Source organism: Neoarius graeffei, chromosome 13 (assembly GCF_027579695.1).
Source record: "Neoarius graeffei isolate fNeoGra1 chromosome 13, fNeoGra1.pri, whole genome shotgun sequence".
Lineage (NCBI taxonomy): Eukaryota > Metazoa > Chordata > Actinopteri > Siluriformes > Ariidae > Neoarius > Neoarius graeffei.
The window spans coordinates 75,196,342-75,215,456 of record NC_083581.1 but is presented as its reverse complement, the minus strand read 5'-3'; the positions used below and the strand labels follow the sequence as shown (position 1 = coordinate 75,215,456).

Below are 19,115 nucleotides of genomic sequence, written 5' to 3'. Positions count from 1 at the left end.
GGCTTGAATCCTTGATTCCTCTTGGTTTGCATATGTAGAAGCAGGAGCAGCCTGGGCAGATGAAGTTGCTTGAACGGTGGCGTCAATGGTGGCTTGACGTGCTTCTGCAACAGCAGGATAATCAGATATTGGTGGCCCTTTTGAACTGTTTCTTGGGAAGAAGGGTCAAACCAACTTTGTTACACACTTCAATGAAGGATGAATAAGATCGATCATTTTCAGGAAGCTTTTCAAACTCTTTGGTTATTGACGCATCAATGGACATGGCGAGATCTGGATCTGAGGTTAAAGAAGACCAGTTGAGCTGTTTCTTTCATCGATGACCGTTTGAACGAAAACTCAGTTTGGTAGACACGGTAAAGATTCTGTGGTCACTGCCAATGGGGTTAGATGATGAGTGAGCTTGAGAGTCTTTAACACTTAAATATATTACGTTCATTATGTCTTCTTCTTAAATCAAATCATTAGTTTTCTTTTGTTTCAGACATGTAAAAGTTTTTACCTTTACCTGACATGTTTCGACGGTGTAACTTCCGTCTTCATCAGAGGGTCACCCGGATGTTGGTGTGTGACGTGCCTTTATAATCAGCTGATGTTACGGAGGTGTGACCTCCCTGTCAATATTGACAGGTCAGTCACACCTCCCGGTGTCAGTATTGCCCCCTCAGGACGGCGCTCCACGTGTGGGAGAGCATGTATGCCCCCTCATCCCTGTTTATTGTTCTTGGGCTACGCTTTCTGATTTCTATTGACTCCTTAATCCAACGGTGGTATCTGTTCTCTTGCTGTATGATCTGAGCATTGTCCCAATCCATTATATGATTTTCCCTTCTGCAGTGGTCTGTTATTGCTGATTTGAGGTTCTCTTGCATGGCTTTATCTTTTATTGCTCATTTGTCTCTGTTCTGTTTCTTTTTCACATTCCTTTTTATGTTCCTTTTTTTTCGTGTACTAAAACTCCTTCCTGTCTCCCCAATGTAGGTTTTATTGCATGACAGGCATGGTATTTCATATATGACATTACATTTATTGTGTTGGTCGATTTTGTCCTTAGGGTGAACTAGTAGCTGTCGTAGTTTGGTGTGTGGTTTCACGGGTGTTTGTATGTTGTGTTTTTTCATGGCTCTTTGGATTTGTTCTGTAACTCCTCTGATATACGGTAGAGTCACTACTGCTTTGCTTTCCTGTTTTTGGGTTGTCTGTTTTCTTCCTTTTTTCGTCTGTGTCTTTTCTTTTGTTTTCACTTGTGCGCCTTTGTGTATGGCCCATGGTGGATATTGACATGTGATCAGAGCTTGCCGTATGTGTTGTTCTTCTGTTGCGCGTTGGAAGTTACACCGTCGAAACATGTCAGGTAAAGGTCATGTCAGGAAAGGTACATGTCTGAAACAAAAGAAAACTAATGATTAGTCTTTAACACTGTTGCGCCAGCGCTTACGACAAAGAACAGTCAATTTGAGATAGGTATCCTCCTGGTGACCTATAAGTCCAAAGTTTATGCCTGGGCTTTTGAAAACAGGTGTTAGTGATGATGAGACTGTGCTCTAGAGCAAATTCAGTCAGTAGTTCTCCATTCCGATTCCCAATTCTATGGTAGGAATGGCGTGCTGCCACTTGGGCATTAAAGTCGCCCCCAATTGTAAGGAAACCATGAGCGGGTACGGAGGCAACTGTATCCTGTAAGGAGCAGTAAAACTGCAGGACCTCTTCCTCCGGACTGACGTTATGGGGCGAGTAGCATGATATGAAATGGCACTTAGGGTTGCCTTTGAAAATGGCAATCATGATTCTTTCCGACACTTTCCTAATGGTGGTGAGTAGAGGAATAAATGAGGATAGGATGGCTATTCCTACTCTGTGAATAGCCGTGCCTTGGGCGTTCCTTGAAGCTGAGGTGGTAAACCGCTTTGTTGCACCTAGATTGTGGGCTATGATGTCTGTAGAGCTATCCTCGTGAACAAAACGATGTTCTTGGATGCACACTATAGGAGTGTTGAAGTGGCACATTAGGAAGCTTGGTTCCTTTTTGGATGACAAAGTTGAAAGAGTTCGACAATTTAGCTGTCCTATGGTAAGAGTTTTACCAGGACGCATAATACCTTTCCCAGGCTGGCATTCAGACAGTGACCACCTCCTCGTAGGGTTTGGGTAACTGTCGTCATAAGATGTCACGGAGGCATCGACAGACACGGTAGAAGGTGGAATTGAAGTACGGGCTTGAACCATGGAGCTGGTATTGGATATCACCATCAAGTTTTCAAAAGTTTGCTAAAAAGATCCGGGGTGATGCAAATACTCCCGGGATTTTCTGTCTGGGTTTGCTCCCATAGATCCGCCGCGTTCTGCAACACTAGGGGCGGTGCTGAGAGCCACTGCAGACGGTCCTTGGTACATGAGAGGCTAGATAAATTGGGCCACTTGCTGATGACAATTTGGCCCTGTTTTGCGCATCACATACCGCTGGTATGGGGAGACCAGTCTGGGACGCCGAAGTAACAATGGCCGACCAGAAAGGTACTACTCCTCCGGTGACCTTGCCTAAAGTCTAAATCTAAAATAGAGTATTGTACCTTTTTAAGGGTACAATGGCTTGTCACTCGGGTAGTTCCCTCTAAAGTACTTATTTGTATACTGCTTAGGAACATGTATGTACATTTTTTGGGGGGGTCTAAAAAGGTACACATGGTTATCTTGAAGTCCAATAATGAGCCCTCAGGGTACATTAGTGTAGACTGTACCTTCGAACCCGGAACCTTCTTGCTGTGAGGCAGCAGTCCTAACCACTACATCACTCACTACGTTTACATGCACATAGAGAGAATCGAATTTCTGCTGTTGCTCGACTGAAATCGAAGTTCAAAATGCCATATATACACCTTAATTCGGCTGAAATTGAACCGAACTTGATTTCTCAGAATCGAGCTACACGACCTAGTTTATGCGATTTCTGCCGAGCTACTTTGTGCATGTATACCCTATCGAGCTAGTTGTCGAGCTACTTCCGGAAGTGACGAGTGACGAGACCACAAGCGGGAAACACAACAGCCTCGGTCGGCATGACAACAGTAGTAGCGAGCAGCAGAAGAGGTCAGGAGGAACAAACGAAGAAGAGAAAATGGCGATGTAGAGCTCTCTGAAGTGTGGGTGGAGCACAGAGGATGGCAGGACAAAGCTTCTGGTACTAATAGGCTTTTTATTGTCAGACTTTTCAGTTTAACAGCCTACTTTTATTCTTGAGAGAAAAACACACACACGCGCGCTGTGTTCTAGTCCTGGGATGAGCTGTCCCCTCTGCTCTCCCTCTGCCTCCTTAAATAGGGCGCAGTTACTGAGAAGACACACAAACACAGGTTAATTACCGTCAGGTGAAGTGATTCTGCCACTCACCTTCCCTGGCTCCGCCCTCCTGTCACAGACCGGCGCTTGACTACGCCCCCACTGCCACAGGCAAGCAGAAACGTGCACTTCTGGAGCAATGAGGAGACAGAGTTCATGCTCATTCAGCTTAAGGAGTTGAATATATTAAAATTCATGGACGGGAGAAAAACGCGCAATGGAGAACACGGAACTGATAACTTTGTTTACACTCTTGAATAGCTCTTCTTCATGATGACAACCGGAAGTGTACCAACACGATGGGGCGTGTTGCGCCACCTGTGGCTCGGGTGCACAATGCACCTCACACAATAGCCCGATTTTCATTGTGTGCATGTAGGATTTGGATTTCTCTGGCACCCTGCTGGGACCTTCAGCTCGATTACCGACAGCAGCTCGATTTGGATGTGCATGTAAACATAGTCACTGTCCTTCCCACAAATTTAGTCCTGCTTTTGCTGTTGTTATAAGCTCCACTCTTCTAGGAAGGCTTTTTACAAGACACTACAAGCTTATCCAGAGTAACGCAGGGGAGCAGTTAGGGGTTAGGTGCCTTGTTCAAGGGCACTTCAGCTACTTGGCCATTCCCACTGGTCCAGGGAATCAAACCAGTGACCTTTTGGTCCCAAAGTTGCTTCTCTAACCTTTAGGCAGTGGCTTCCCTCATTTTGAGTTTGTAACGTGGCTGTGGGGATTTGTGATCATTCAGACATGAGGGTTTGTGAGGTCAGGCACAAATGCTCCTCTTAAAAGGAAAATGATCAGAGAGGAAAAAAAATTAGCACCCTGGTATAATGATACTTGCACTTTTTAAAACAGACCACTCAAAAATTGGAACATAAATGGCATCAAACAAAATTGGTAGCGTTCAAATTAGCTTGGAAGGATAGCTTCCTGAAGTATAGAAAAGCTCTTAGTGCTGCTAGATCAACATATCTCTCCTCCCTAATAAAAGATAACAAAAATAATCCTAGATTCCTATTTAATACTGTAGCAAAATTAACCAAGAGTAAGTCCACTATAGACACATGCACACCTGCAGTATGTAGTAGCAATGACTTCATGAATTTTTTTTTAATGACAAAATTGAAAAAATATCCGACAGAAAATTCAAACAACTAATTTACGGTCAGAAAATATAAGTGACAATGTAGTTAACAATATAACCATATCAGATCAGCAATTAGAATGTTTTACTCCCCTTAGAGAAGTTGAATTACTTTCATTAATCTCTGCATCAAAATCCTCAATTTGTGTACTAGATCCCTTACCTACACGTCTATTCAAACAGATAATACCTGAAGTAATTGAACCGCTTCTAAAAATAATAAATTATTCTCTTAGGATCGGCTATGTACCCAAATCCTTTAAACTAGCAGTTATCAAACCCCTGATTAAAAAAACCTGACTTTGATCCCTGTCAGCTGTCCGATTATTGGCCAATATTAAACCTCCCCTTTGTCTCCAAGATCCTTGAAAAAGCTGTGGCACAGCAGTTATGCTCATGTTTACATAGGAATAACATCCATGAAATGTGTCAGTCAGGATTTAGACCTCATCATAGCACAGAGACAGCACTGGTTAAAGTAGTAAACGACCTACTGTTGGTGTCTGTTCAGGGCTGTGTCTCGCTGCTTGTGTTGCTTGACCTTAGTGCAGCATTTGATACCATTGATCATTCCATTCTTCTGGATAGACTAGAAAATGTGGGAGTTAAGGGAATGGCCCTCTCCTGGCTCAGGTCTTATTTAACTGATCGCTATCAGTATGTTGATGTAGGCTAAATGGTGATTTTTTTTTTTTCTAGACATACTGAGGTAAAGTTTGGTGTTCCACAAGGTTCTGTCTTGGGTCCACTGTTTTTTGTTTTTTTTGTTTTTCCTTCATATATGTTATCTCTGGGTGATGTTATTCGTAAACATTGTATTAGTTTCCCCTGTTATGTTGATGACATACAGTTGTATGTTTCTGCAAAACCAGATGAGAGACACCAGCTTAATAGAATTGAGGAATGTGTAAAGGACATTAGACACTGGATGCTTATTAACTTCCTTCTGCTTAACTCTGACAAGACTGAAGTACTTGTACTAGGACCACGTGCAGCTAGAAGTAAGTTTTCTGATTGCACAGTGTTGCAATTCGGACGGGTGGGTGGAGCACAGAAGGACAGCAGGCCAGAACACTTTACAGTGATGTTATTCTCCCAGCCACGCATGCATGCGCACACACACAGGTCGTATGGTTGGGGAGAGAGCTCTCTTCCTCTGCTCTCTCTCTCTCCTTATATAGGGTGTGGTCACTGGGGAAGAGACACAAACACACGTTAAATGACATCAGGTGCAGTGATTCTGCCACTTACCTTCCCTGACTCCGCCCTCTGGTCACAGACCGATGCTTGACCACGCCCCCGCTGCCACATGCCCCCACCGCCCGGCCTGAGTCGATGGGGGAGGAAGTCCGCCACGACCATCTGTGCCCCCAGCCTATGGATCACCTTGAAGTTAAAGGGCTGGAGTGCCAGATACCAACAGGTGATCTGCGCGTTGGCATCCTTCATGCGGTGGAGCCACTGGAGGGACGCATGGTCCGAACAGAGGGTGAAAGGGTGTAGTAGCGGAGGGCGAGGACCGCCCACTTGATGGCTAGGCACTCTTTTTCTATGGTGCTGTAGTGCCCCTCACGCACTGACAGCTTTCTGCTGATTATACAGCACTGGACGATCCTCCCCCTCCACCTCCTGGGACAAAACAGCCCCCAGCCCTCTGTCCAACGCATCCGTCTGCAACATAAAGGGGAGAGAAAAGTCAGGGGAGTGTAACAGTGGCCCCTCACACAGTGCAGCCTTCACCTCCAAGAAAGCCCACTGGCATTGCTCCGTCCACTGGACCGGATCTGGTGCCCCCTTTTTAGTGAGATCAGTCAGCGGGCTGGTGACATCCGAATAATTATGTATAAACCTACGATAGTAGCCAGCCAGCCCCAGGAACTGTCTCACCCCCTTTTTGGTCTTGGGCCTCGGGCAGGCCGCAATCGCTGCTGTCTTGTTAATTTGGGGACACGCCTGCCCATTGCCCAAGTGAAAGCCCAGATACCATACTTCCACCCGCCCAATCGCACACTACTTCTTCGGGTTGGCCGTGAGCCCTGCTCGCCTCAGCGACCTAAGGACGGCCCTTAGGTGTTCTAAAGCCGCGGCCAGTCATTACTATAGATTATATCATCTAAGTACGCGGCCGCATAGGTGGCGTGGGGGCGGAGGACCCTGTCCATAAGCCGCTGGAACGTAGCGGGTGCCCCAAACAGCCCAAAAGGAAGTGTAACAAATTGGTGTAAGCCAAACGGTGTGGAAAAGGCCGTTTTTTTCTCAGGATAGTGGAGTCAAGGGGATCTGCCAATAACCCTTTCTCAAATCCAGTGTCGAGTAAAAGCGAGCCGTGCCTAGTCGATCCAGCAACTCATCAATATGAGGCATTGGGTATGCATCAACTTTAGACACCGCGTTGACTTTTCAGTGGTTGGAATACTTTTTTCCAGTGTTCTGCAATATTGCAGAATGTCAATTTTGTTCTGCAATTTGGAAATATTTTCTGCAAATACACAAGCCTCCATACTACACCCTTCTCAACCTAATAATGCCTATATTTACATCATATCTAGCTTTACAACTCATAGCATTACTGTAATTCTTTATTCTCTCTCACTATTTTTAATTTCAGTCTTCACAGATCCTTCTCTACAGCAAAGTTATCATTCCATGACACCTCCACAGGTCTTTCATCTCCCTCGCCCTGACACTACGGGCTACTACAACTTGAAGTATACCAACTAATTCATAAATGTACTAGTTATCACACCCACACATTATCCTTCCACACAACATACTAATAAAGGTATCACCACAATAAAAAAAAATAGAACACAACTGTTCTTCAAGAAACAAAGCATTCATTTTCATGTTACACGTCGTGTTACAATTTGTCAAGATTAAGTTTCTAGCTTGAATAATAGATTGTTACCCAAAATGTACTTCATTCACAGTGTTTGCATCTGCAACCTGTAGTTTTAAATTGAAAGCAAGGTTTCAATTCTACACTCTGTTACATCTTAGGATGATGCAAACAATTGATGCCATTAAGGAATAAAACCCAACTGGCAAATGAAAAGACGTTTGGGTTCATTGTGTTTGCCTGGCTTCTAAAGTGCAAGGTCATGAACTGAACCGAGAACTACTGCAGGGGCTTCACTGCTCTAAACTAACAACAGAGAACTGGGTACAAACTAATCATGGCAGAACTGAGAGCTACAGAACTGAACCTTTGAGCTTTGTCTTACAGGGCAACTGTTTTACTTTGTGCTCATCTGCACCACAGGCAAGACAGCACTAGTAAACACAATAGAACATGTACACAAAACATGTATTAGTGTAGCTTGATATGAGAAAACAAAATATTCAAAAGTATCTATGAATAAATGTAAAATACTGTTGCTGTCTTCAAAAGGGATATGATATCAGTATAATTTTGCATGATTCAACAATACAATATACACAAACTTATACAATTTACCAATATATATGTATGCAAGATAAGAACTAGTCAGAGTCTTCGCTTTCGCTTTTTGTTGTCCCCCTCGCGGACGCGCGATCTGTCGCTGTTGTTGAAGTCACGCTGGCTGCCGGTGTCACGGTCAGACCTTGACACCCCCATGCATCTCCCAGAATTCAATGCGGCACAACAAACATGGCTCCCAAGAAGAAGATTGTTTCTTCGGGGCAAGAGTCCGACAAAAACGCCAAGAAAACAAAGACGATTTTGTCGTATCTTGGCAAAACCGGTGTCACAGTCTGAATTTACCACCAGTCTGAATTTACCAGGTAAATTTATACTGTAGCAGCCACGGTCTAACCTTACCACAGTATAAATTTATCAACTTGGTATAATTGGGCCTAGTCTGAATTTACCAGTCTAATATGAGATTTATGTTCATGTTCATACTTGAATTATTTACACTTTATCTTGATGAATATTGATTTGTTTAAGTAAGACTTCTCATGATTATAATAATTTAGTTATTCTCTCAAATTTACCAACTTGGTATAATTAGCCTGCTGTCATCGGGCCTAGTCAGAATTTACCAGCTCAATATGATATGGGATTTACGTTCATACTTGATCTGCAAATAAATTATTTTCACTTTATCTTGATGAATGAATGACCCATGTTTTAGTTCCAGTTTATGCACTAAGTAGGCTGATCAGGACTAGTGATGTTAACCAATGACCGTTTGACCGATGGTTGACCGAATCGTCAACCGGTTAATTTTTTTTTTGGTTGTCGGTTAAAAAAAAAATCAATCGTTTTGAAGCTACCGATTTTGGAGCGGAGAACCTGGAATTCTGTGTTGTAAACGCTTGGGGCATGCCATGCGGTGTAAGGACGACAGCTGACAAATCAGAAACACCCATTCAGTCATGTCCCGCCCTCCCGCCCCAGTTGAAGACAGCTGCCACTCGGCGAAAGAAAAAAGTGTAGACACAGGCTTTTTAGCTTACAAATTACTATTCTGTTTTTTATTTTTTATTTTTTATTATTATTAGAAGGCGCATAGAGTTTAGTCCTGCCTTGGCCAGTGCATTCTGAAAGTATGTTTCGGTCTGTAGCCAACAATGCATGTTATTGCAGATCATATCTCTCCACACAAACTAAAAGCGCAGATGCCGACTTTTTCACGGCTGAATCGTGCAGATCCGATATTTTTTTTTTTTTAAGGGGGGGGCGTTGGAGTGTCGGCTCCAGCTTGCCTGCGACCCTGTAGAAGGATAAAGCGGCTAGAGATAATGAGATGAGATAAAATGAGAAATTCTGTATTAAAATTACTAAATAAGCAAATGCCGTTACAGTCCATGAAACATAGGAAGTATGAGAAGAAAACAGTACATCAGAAAGCTGCGCACATTTGCGCAGCTTCCGCACAAATGTGCGCAGCTTTCTGATTTACTGTTTTCTTCTCATACTTCCTATGTTTCATGGACTGTAACGGCATTTGCTTATTTAGTAATTTTAATACAGAATTTACTGTGATGAAATTATTCAGACACTCCAACGCCCCCCGTAAAAAAAAAAAAAATCGGATCTGCACGATTCAGCCGTGAAAATGGCGGCATCCGCCAAAAGGCGCACCATTTGCATCCCTGTTTAAACTCATAGGTTAACCGACTTTAACTGGCTAATGAGGCTCGGTGGTCGGTCAAGATTTTTAGTTTTCGCCATCCCTAATCAGGACCAGCCAGCAGCCAGGAATGATGAACTTTGTTTCCTCATCCATATTCAACAGCTTGTCTACTGATAATCAAATCTCACAATTGTAGTCACAATTCGTGTTCTATTAGTCCGCAAATGTGTTGAAATGCTCGGTACAAAATCGCAGCAAGAAATGGTAAATTTAGACTTCCCGGAAGTTGACCGGGAAAAAAAATTGGTATGCGCATGGTAAATTTATACCCGCGCACGACCAGACCGTGACAGCGGAAACTGCCGAACACTGCCGAGGTAGTTGTCGGCTCCTCCCATTACGTAAATATTGCTAAACTTTGACCTGGAAAATGGCGTCAGGTTCACGCGGCGCAGGTTTCAGTTTATTTACAGCGCCGTGAGTTTGCTAAATTGAGAACCATTGAATACCGAGCTTGATTTTTTTCATTCTGCAAAGTTGCAGGTAGTTTAATTTTTCTTCTGCAATCTTGAAAATCATTCTGCAAAATGCAGACTGCAGACGGGTATTTCAAACACTGCTTTTCTATAGTCCACACAGAACTGGACCGACCCGTCGGCCTTGGGAACCAAGACCACCGGGCTGCTCCAGTCACTGTGGGACTCCTCGACAATGCCCATTTCGAGCATGGCCTCGAGTTCTTCCCAAACCACTTTTTTCTTGTGTTCAGGTAGCCTGTAAGGGCGGCTGCACACTACCACCCCCGGGGGCGTCTCGATGTGGTGTTCTATGAGGCCAGTGCGGCCAGGCAGGGGCGAGAACACGTCCGAAAATTCGGTCTGCAACTGGGCAACCTCCGTGAGTTGGGTCGGGGAGAGGTGGTCTCCACAGGGGACTGGAGAGGTACGCAATGTCAATGTTCCCTTTTGAAACTCCGGCCCCAGCTCCGCCTTCTCTGGAACCACCGACACCAACGCCACAGAGACCTCCTCGTTCCAGAGTTTGAGCAGATTGAGGTGGTAAATCTGTAGCGCCCCACCCCTGTCCATTTGCCTCACCTCATAGTCGACTCGCCGTGTGACTTCAAAGGGTCGTTGCCACTTCGCAGTCAATTTAGAGCTCGATGTGGGCAACAGTACAAGTACTTTATCTCCCGGTGCGAACTCCCTAAGGCGTGTACCCCTGTCGTACAGGCGGGTTTGCCATTCTTGGGCCTGCCGCACATTCTCCTGGGTTAGGTGTGTGAGTGTGTGGAGTTTTGCGCGCAGGTCAATAACGTATTGAATTTCATTTTTGCTCGGGGAAGGTCCCTCCTCCCAGTTTTCTCGCAGTACATCTAGGATGCCGCGCGGCTTACGCCCATATAACAATTCGAACGGGGAGAACCCCGTGGAGGTTTGTGGGACCTCTCGCACTGCAAATAACAGGGGTTCGAGCCATTTATCCCAATTGTGTGTCCTCGCGAACAAACTTTTTAATTATATTCTTGTATGCGATTGAACCGTTCGACTAAACTGTCCGTTTGTGGGTGATAAACGCTGGTGCGGATTGGCTTAATTCCCAATAACCCATACAGTTCTCTCAGTGTGCTTGACCTAAACGAGGTGCCTTGATCAGTCAGAATCTCTTTGGGGATTCCGACTCGGGAGATGATGCGGAAGAGCACCTCTGCAATACTTCGTGCTGAGATATTGCGAAGAGGCACTGCTTCCGGGTATCGTGTTGCATAGTCCACCAGAACTAAAATAAAGCGATATCTTCGTGTTGACCAATCTAATGGCCTGACGAGATCCATCCCAATTTTTTCGAACAGGGTCTCGATTAATGGTAGAGGGCCCAAAGGCGCTTTTGGAATGGCCGCTGGATTTACTAACTGGCATTCACGGCATGCCGTACACCACCTACGGACACTGCCGCGAATCCCTGGCCAATAGAACCGGGCCATTATTCGGGCTAGTATCTTATCCTGCCCCAAGTGTCCAGCCATGGGATTAAAGTGAGCCGCCTGGAATACCAATTCCCGGCGGCTCTTTGAAATCAAAAGCTGTATAATCGGCTTCTTAGTCTTAGTGTCCTGCGTCACTCGGTATAATCTATCTCTCATAATGGAGAAATAGGGGAAGGACGGGGTGGCGTTTGGCTGGAGCGTTTGACCATCGATTACTCTCACTTGGTCAAATGCATGCCACAGAGTCTCTTCCCGTGACTGTTCTAATGGGAAATCCGTGAGGGATTCCCCGAGAGAAGGAGGAGGAGCCCGCGGCTCCTCGCTCTGATGCGGAGATGACGTAGACGGTTCTGTGACAGCTGCTCCCGCCAATGCCACACCGGGGCCTCCCCCTGCTGAACTACGGCAGGCCCCACTCTTCACTAAATGACTCATTAACTCCCGAAATCCCGGCCAATCAGTCCCCAAAATTATTGAGTGGGTAAGGCGAGGATTAACTGCCGCCTTTACACTAAATTTTTTCCCCTCAAAAAAGAATGTGGACCGACACTAAAGGGTAGTTGTGAACATCCCCGTGCACACACAACACCTTCACCAATTGTGCTCTCCCCAATGCCTCGTCTTGCACCAGGCTTTGGTGGATTGAGGTCTGATTACAGCCAGAGTCCACCAATGCCTGATATGTATCCCCTTGGACACTCACCGGTATGCAATACGCTCCGGCCCAATCGAGGGCGGCTCCTGGCGCGTCGGGGATCCGGACCACTGCACCAATCTCCATTGCCGAGCACTGCTGCTGGAGGTGCCCCGGCTCCCCACAGCGCCAGCAAACCGGCCCAGGCTTTCTCTGTGCACCAGTACTCTGGGGCTCACTCACTTGAGGGGGGGGAAGAGACAGACATGGAAGCGGGAAACGGGAGGGCACCGCGGGTGCGGCGGGCCGGCTGGGGTGGAGCCGGCCCCCGCCTTCGCGGTGGGGGAACGGGGCAAGGACGAGACACAGAAAGGGAGGGGGAGAGAGAGAGAGGAGAAGAGGAGATCTGCTGTCCTGCCATCGGAACAGCCACCAAATGGTCCTCCGCCAGCTCGATGGCCTGATCCAGCGATGCTGGGCGAAGGCACTGGACCCACTCCGCGGTCCCTTCAGGTAGTCGGGCGATAAACTGTTCCAGTACCACCAGATTGATGATTCCCGCGGCGTCGCAGTTGTCAGCCGTCAGCCACCGCCAGCAGGCGTCCCGGAGTTGCTGGCCAAACGCGAACGGCCGGCCGACTTCCTCCAGGTGCAGAGCGCGGAAGCGCTGTCGATTGTTGTTCAGGGGTGCGCCCCACACGCTGGGGGATGACCCGGCAGAGGTCTGCATAGACCAGCCGGCTGTCGGCGGGGAGCTGTAGTGTGGCCAGCTGCGCCTCGCCCGTTAGCAGGGGGAGGAGGCACGCCGTGTGTTGTTCCACCGGCCAGCCCAAGGCCTCTGCTGCCTGCTCAAAGAGCATGAGGAACAACCTTGGGGTTGTCGTGCGGGCCCATCTTCATTAGGGTGAGGTGGGGAGGGCCCGTGGAGGTGCCGGACCCCGCTGACGCGAGGAGGTGCCAGACCCCGCTGACACGAGGAGGTGCCGGAACGCCTGACGATCTTCTTGCTGCGCCAGCACCAGGGCCTCGAACCTTTGCTCCTGCTCCTTCCGGAGGGTGACTAGCACCTGGTGCTGGCTCTGCTGGGCCGTGGCGAGGGCGTGGACCAGGTCCGCGAAGGGGGAGGACTCCATGGGGCTGCTGTTCTCTGGGCTCCGCTCCTGGGTTTCAGCACCACTGTTGCAATTCGGACGGGTGGATGGAGCACAGAAGGACAGCAGGCCAGAACTGAGGTCAACAAAATCTCTTTACTTGGACACTTTACAGTGACATTATTCTCTCAGCCACGCATGCGCACCCACACAGGTCGTCTGGTTGAGGAGAGAGCTCTCTTCCTCTGCTCTCTCTCCTTATATAGGGCGCGGTCACTGTGGAAGACACACAAACCCATGTTAACTGACATCAGGTGCAGTGATTTCTGCCACTTACCTTCCCTGACTCCGCCCTCCGGTCACAGACCGCCACTTGACCACGCCCCCGCTGCCACACACAGTAACTCTGGATGACCTTTCTGTTTCTTCACGTGCAGCAGTAAAAGACCTCGGGGTGATTTATTGACCCCAGTCTTTCATTCGAAACTCACATTGATAACATTACCCAGATAGCTTTCTTTCATCTCAGAAATATTGCTAAGATAAGAAATTTAATTTCACTACACGACGCAGAAAAACTAGTTCATGCTTTTGTTATCTCCAGGTTAGATTACTGTAATGCCTTACTGTCTGGGTGTTCCAATAAGTGCATAAACAAGCTCCAGTTTGTTCAAAATGCAGCAGCAAGAGTCCTTACTAGAACTAGGAAATCACATCACCCCTGTCTTATCCACACTGCACTGGCTCCCAATCAAATTTCATATTGATTATAAAATACCACTATTGACCTTTAAAGCACTGAATGGTCTCGCACCACAGTACCTGAGCGAACTTCTGGTCCTTTATGACCTGCCATGCCTACTTGGATCAAAAGGTGCAGGCTATCTGCTGGTACCTCGTATAGTGAAGGCTACATCAGGGGGCGGAGCCTTTTTCTTACAAAGCCCCACAGTTATGGAACAGCCTTCCAAGTAGTGTTCAGGACTCAGACACAGTCTCAACGTTTAAATCTAGGCTGAAAACATATCCGTTTAGTCAAGCCTTGTGTTAATGGTGTTTATGAGGTAAAGGAGTAGATCTGGAGGGCCCTCATAGTGTTTTGGTAAACTGGGATGTATGGATGCTGTCAGTCCCCCACTCGCTTGCTCACTCGAGTTTAACGGTGTAGTGACTGGCTGCCTTATGGCCCGGGGCTCCCTCATGCCTGTGTTACCTTCTGGCTTTCCCGTTTTAGTTTATGCTGTCAGTTAGTTTTGCTGGAGTCCCTGCTTGTACTCGGCGCAAAATGTATACTGTTTCTACTTATTCAGGTGACATTGGGCATACCTAACAACCTGTGTCCCCCCCCCCCTCCCCCTCCAATCTGTCCCTCTGAGTTACATGTCAATCCTGAGATCGAGATGCTGACCTCTCCTGTTCCTCAGACCTGCCTGATCCATCCTGATGTCCTATGTCTGGTCGGAGTCTCATCGCATCGCTCCTGTGGAGGACTGCTCCATATGGACAGTTGAAAGTCACACTTGGAAGACGCTCTGGACTCTTACAGTAATGCTTTTATGGCTGAGAACTACAGTTGACTTGCTAACTTTAGGACTGCAGTTGTCATGAACAGTTTTGCACTCAAGTTTCCATCAATGAAGAGTTTATAACATCAATGAAACTGACTTCATGTTAAAACTGTTAATGTTAGTCATGTTGTCTGTTGTTGCCCAAATGAGGATGGGTTCCCTTTTGAGTCTGGTTCCTCTCAAGGTTTCTTCCTCATGTCATCTGAGGGAGTTTTTCCTTGCCACCGTCGCCACAGGCTTGCTCACTGGGGATGGATTAGGGATAAAATTAGTTCATGTCTTAAGTCATTCAAATTCTGTAAAGCTGCTTTGCGACAATGTTTATTGTTAAAAGCGCTGTACAAATAAACTTGACTTGACATGTTGGGTGAAGAGGCCTGGGGTGCAGTCAATGTTCCATTTCATCCCAGAGGTGTTCGGTGGGGTTGAGGTCAGGGCTCTGTGCAGGACACTCGAGTTCTTTCACTCCAACCTTGGTAAACCATGTCTTCATGGAGATCGCTTTGTGCACAGGGTGCTTATGTTGGAGCAGGTTTGGGCCTTTTAGTTCCAGTGAAGAGGAAACTGTAATGCTACAGCATACAAAGACATTCTATACAGTTGTGTTTCTGGCATTGTGGCAACAATTTGTGGAAGGAACACATGGGTGTGATGTTCATTGGTGTCTATAAACATTTGGCTGCATAGTGAAGAAATGTATTTCGATATCAGACACCTGTTCTTCTGTTTTAAAAACCACCCGTTGTCACTGGTTTGCGCCGACTCTCTTGATTTGGAACACTGAGAGTTTACTTATTTTTTAATACACAGCAGCAGTGTTGTGTGACACCATATTTTTTCCCCTTATCTTTGTGAGAAAGGATTCTGTAAAATGATGCTTTTAAAATCATGCCCAAATCCCGTTAAAAGCACTGCATATATGGGTGAAGGATTTCGGTCCTAATTCTGTGCACATAACTCACCATCTTTTTTTTCTTTTTTTTTTTTTGACTGTTTTTTTTCTTTCTTTCTTCAAACATTCCATCAGGAGCAGCAAAGCAGTGAGCAGAGACAGAGGGAAGCAGAAGAGCAAAGGATTCAGGAGACGGCAAGGGAGCAAGAGGAAGAAAGCGCATGGGAGATGAAGGAACAGGAGAAGGACAGACTGAAGGAACGAGAGAGAGAAATTGAAAAAGTGAGAGAAGCAGTGAAGAAGCAGAGAAATTTTGAGTTCCACCTGAAGGAAGAAAGAGAGACAAGACAAAGAGATGGTGAGTCACTGAAGATTTTTATTTCATAGAGGTTCATAGTGTAGATCTGATGTGATATTTAGTTGTTGGATTATGTAAAAACTCTCCTGCATTTTGTAGGCACGTTAGGATATTTATTTTACTCTGTCTATTTATAATTATGTTAAATGCTCGGCTACATGATACAACCAAGGTGCATATGGTTATTGATTTACATTTGGTGCTTTGTTCCTTGAGGCTGCAAAACAAGCTACTAATTTTATGGCAAAATTGGGCCTCATTTAGGAAAGTCTTTTAATAAAGTTGTGTGTAAATGTTTGTGTAAACCAAAGTGACCTAAAAATTTCTGCTGGCTTTACAAAGATTTCAGAAATGCTGACTTTCTTCATTATTTGTGTGTGTATGTTGATGAATGCTAATTACCTGAAAATTACCAAGTGTGTGTACAGCACAGCTGATTTGAATTTGGTGACATCCACAAACTCCATAAAAGTTCAAATACACAAAAAGCTGTGAGCAAGAAAAGAACAAGCAGGGTAAAGGCTGAAAAACAAAAGTGGAAGTTATTTTGACTCGCTTCTAAGCCAATAAAAATATTTTATAATAATAATTGTGTGCTTAATCTTTCATCAGCTGAGCCCTTTGTTTATGGCTTAAAGCTATAAAGCTATACGCAGACCGACTGACCATTTCCATTTATACAGCACCTTTTTTTTTTTTGGCCATAATTGAATGATTTATCTTAAGTTATGGTTTTGTATCGGCTCGCGTTCTTTTTCATGTTCTTTAATTAATGCCAATAATATAAAATGACTGGTTTTGACCAGGTTAAATGGTATGTTTGTGCTGATTGACCACAAGTAGGGTATCAATTAATCTCATGAAATATTTTAAATGTGAAGATAAGAAAGCAATCAATGAAGGAAAATGATAATATAAAATGATATAATTACATGTTTGGTAAGAAAATAAACTAACGACATAAACTAATCAAAAGCCATTTGTGTGGTGTGACTTGTGTTATGCATGTCCTTGTATGCAAACATCACTGCAATTATTCATTTCTTCTCCATTGCACTTGAGTATGGAGTCACAGGAGTGCCATGAAAAGGGGAAAAAAACCTGCAAAAGAATAAGAAAATAAATGCAGAAATAAAAATAGGAAAATAGATTTAAAAATGAGTGATTCCACGCTTATGGGTACTGAAATGGGGACATGAACTTATTTTTAAAAATTCACCTAAAACCATTTCTTTTTTTACCATCAGGTCACAAAACATGTAATCTTTAATGAATGATATGTTAAAAGATAACTTTAATTTTCTGAGATGTAATAAAAACATATTTATATGCCAAAGTCAAGCCTATGAGTTCCAAAATGATGTCTGTTACATTACTTCTGTTACGATTGTCCATCTCGCGTCTGTTACAAATTAATTACAATCTAGCTCTATACCATGTTAATCTTATTGAAAGAATGTGTATGTTTATTCTACTACACATATTTATTAATTATATTTGCTAAAACATCACCTTCCTATGTTTCAAAAAGTAATTCTACATTGTTAAAATTGAGAATATATACGTCCACAACACTTCTGTTACGTTCTGACTTTGGCATATAAATATGTTTTTATTACATCTCAGAAAATTAAAGTTATCTTTTAACATATCATTCATTAAAGATTACATGTTTTGTGACCTGATGGTAAAAAAAGAAATGGTTTTAGGTGAATTTTTAAAAATAAGTTCATGTCCCCATTTCAGTACCCATAAGCGTGGAATCACTCAAATAAAAGAATAAGAAAAAGAATGATTTTATTTATTTATTGCTTTTGCTGTTTTATTATTGTTTTTCCCTATTTTTTTTTCTTTGTCCCAGTTGCTTTTTTGTTTGCTTGAGTAGCCAAGCTGTCAGTCAACTGGCTTTGGGCAGGCCTTCCTGCCCAGGCTGAGTAGTCATTTCCTGCATACATGAATCATGCTTTGTGCAGTGTGAATGTGGTAGAAGTTTGAATGGGGAGGGAAGGACCGGACTTGCTTCCTCTATATGTACATTTACAGTTTGTCTTTTTTTTATGGCACTCATATGATCCAAGTCCCTGACCTAGTGAACTAGCATAAGAATGTGTATTTGATAGAGATGCCAGAGCTCTTCTATGAGCCGCTCTGGATAAGGGCATCTGCTACATGCTGTGAATATAATAAAAATAAGTGATCTAAACTTGATGGTGTATTCCAGATATAAATGTGCAAATTATATGATTTGAAGTTGATGAAGTCAAGGTTTACGTTAGTTAAATTTACAAACTGTCAGTAATAGCACTGAAAACCTGAGTTCGGAGCAGCCTCCAAACATGGCTGCACCGGACTACACTTCCCAAGCACCACAACGCCCCTCATCTCCTGAATTATAGGAAGTGCACCTGTTTCCCATTTCCCCAGTAATTACCTCCCTACATAAGCCCAGCACTCACAAACGCTCAATGCGAAGTATTGTTCTGTATCCGCATACCTGATCATATCAAGCCTTGCATTTCAGTTCTGACTTTCTGTGACTTTGACCCCTTTGCGTGCTGACATCGACTTTGAGTTTTCTCTGACACAATGTTTGTTCATCGACCGACCTCTGCCTGTCCCCGACTACACCTTCAGATTGCTGATTTGGATTTGGTTACTGGTTTGCGACACACCTGCTCTCCCCTGCATTTGCATCCGTAAGTGCCTGCACCCTGACAAGGATACTTCACCATCAGTGGATGTGACAGAAGAAGCAAAGCAAACTGCTCTCAATGCTGCAGTTAACAGCTGTTGTCTCATGGGCCATCTTGACATGTCCCTCATCCTCCACCAGTGTAGCCATGGTTCCTCGACCTGAGAAGTACTCCAGAGAAGTTGCAGATTGTAAGGGGTTTCTTCTTCAATGTTCGTGATATTTCATGACCCTCACTGGAGCTACAGAGGAGCAGAACATTTCTCAATTCCTCAGTCTCCTCACAGGCAAGGCTATGAAGTGGGCTAGTGCTGTTTGGGAGTGTGAGGGTGAACACATCACTTCCT

The 19,115-nt window shown here is 44.8% G+C and overlaps 1 protein-coding gene across 2 annotated transcripts in view; it reads left to right on the top strand.

The window, feature by feature from the left end:
• lca5 (lebercilin LCA5) overlaps window positions 1-19,115 on the top strand; it is a 74,732-nt gene that overhangs the window by 44,127 nt on the left and 11,490 nt on the right. For both annotated transcript variants that reach the window (XM_060938517.1, XM_060938518.1), the window contains one exon: window positions 15,854-16,076. In XM_060938517.1, the coding sequence (XP_060794500.1) occupies window positions 15,854-16,076 (223 nt within the window). The remainder of the gene's footprint in view (window positions 1-15,853; window positions 16,077-19,115) is intronic.